At 59.2% G+C, this 397-nt stretch overlaps 1 protein-coding gene across 1 annotated transcript in view; it reads right to left on the bottom strand.

The window, feature by feature from the left end:
• Window positions 1-397, bottom strand: part of kansl2 (KAT8 regulatory NSL complex subunit 2) — a 12,640-nt gene that overhangs the window by 5,367 nt on the left and 6,876 nt on the right. The window contains exon 4 of the mRNA XM_048593614.1: window positions 133-247. Coding sequence (XP_048449571.1) covers window positions 133-247 — 115 coding nt within the window. The remainder of the gene's footprint in view (window positions 1-132; window positions 248-397) is intronic.

Here is a 397-nt window from a genome sequence, read left to right as displayed (position 1 = left end):
CCCCATCTCAGTCACCTCCTCCAGCCCCCATGCCCCCTCCCCATCTCTGTCACCTATTCCCTGCCCGGTGGGGTGTGGAACACTGTTCCCCCTCTCTGAGTGGGTTCCCATCCGCCCTGGCACCTCACTCACTTCAGTGGGTCTTCCTGGTCACTGTCGATGCTGTCAGCCTCGCTGTCTGGCTCTCCCCTCCACGTCTGGTCCAGCAGCACAGACTCTGGCTCTCCCTCGCTCCAGCTGTCGTCATCTGTGTCACAGACACAAACGGTGAAGGCTTTGGGGAACAAGGTGGGGACTGCAGTTCCAGGCTGAACACGCGCACACCCCCCACCTCAACTCCCCCACTGCAAACAAATGCTGTCCTTTCCCAAACTGATTACACAAGAGGGGTCTAATA

The sequence above is a fragment of the Rhincodon typus genome, unplaced genomic scaffold, assembly GCF_021869965.1.
Source record: "Rhincodon typus isolate 14 unplaced genomic scaffold, sRhiTyp1.1 hic_rhity00003288, whole genome shotgun sequence".
In the NCBI taxonomy this organism is placed as follows: Eukaryota; Metazoa; Chordata; class Chondrichthyes; order Orectolobiformes; family Rhincodontidae; genus Rhincodon; species Rhincodon typus.
Note: the sequence above shows the minus strand (reverse complement) of the source record. Positions and strands in the feature narration are given on the sequence as shown.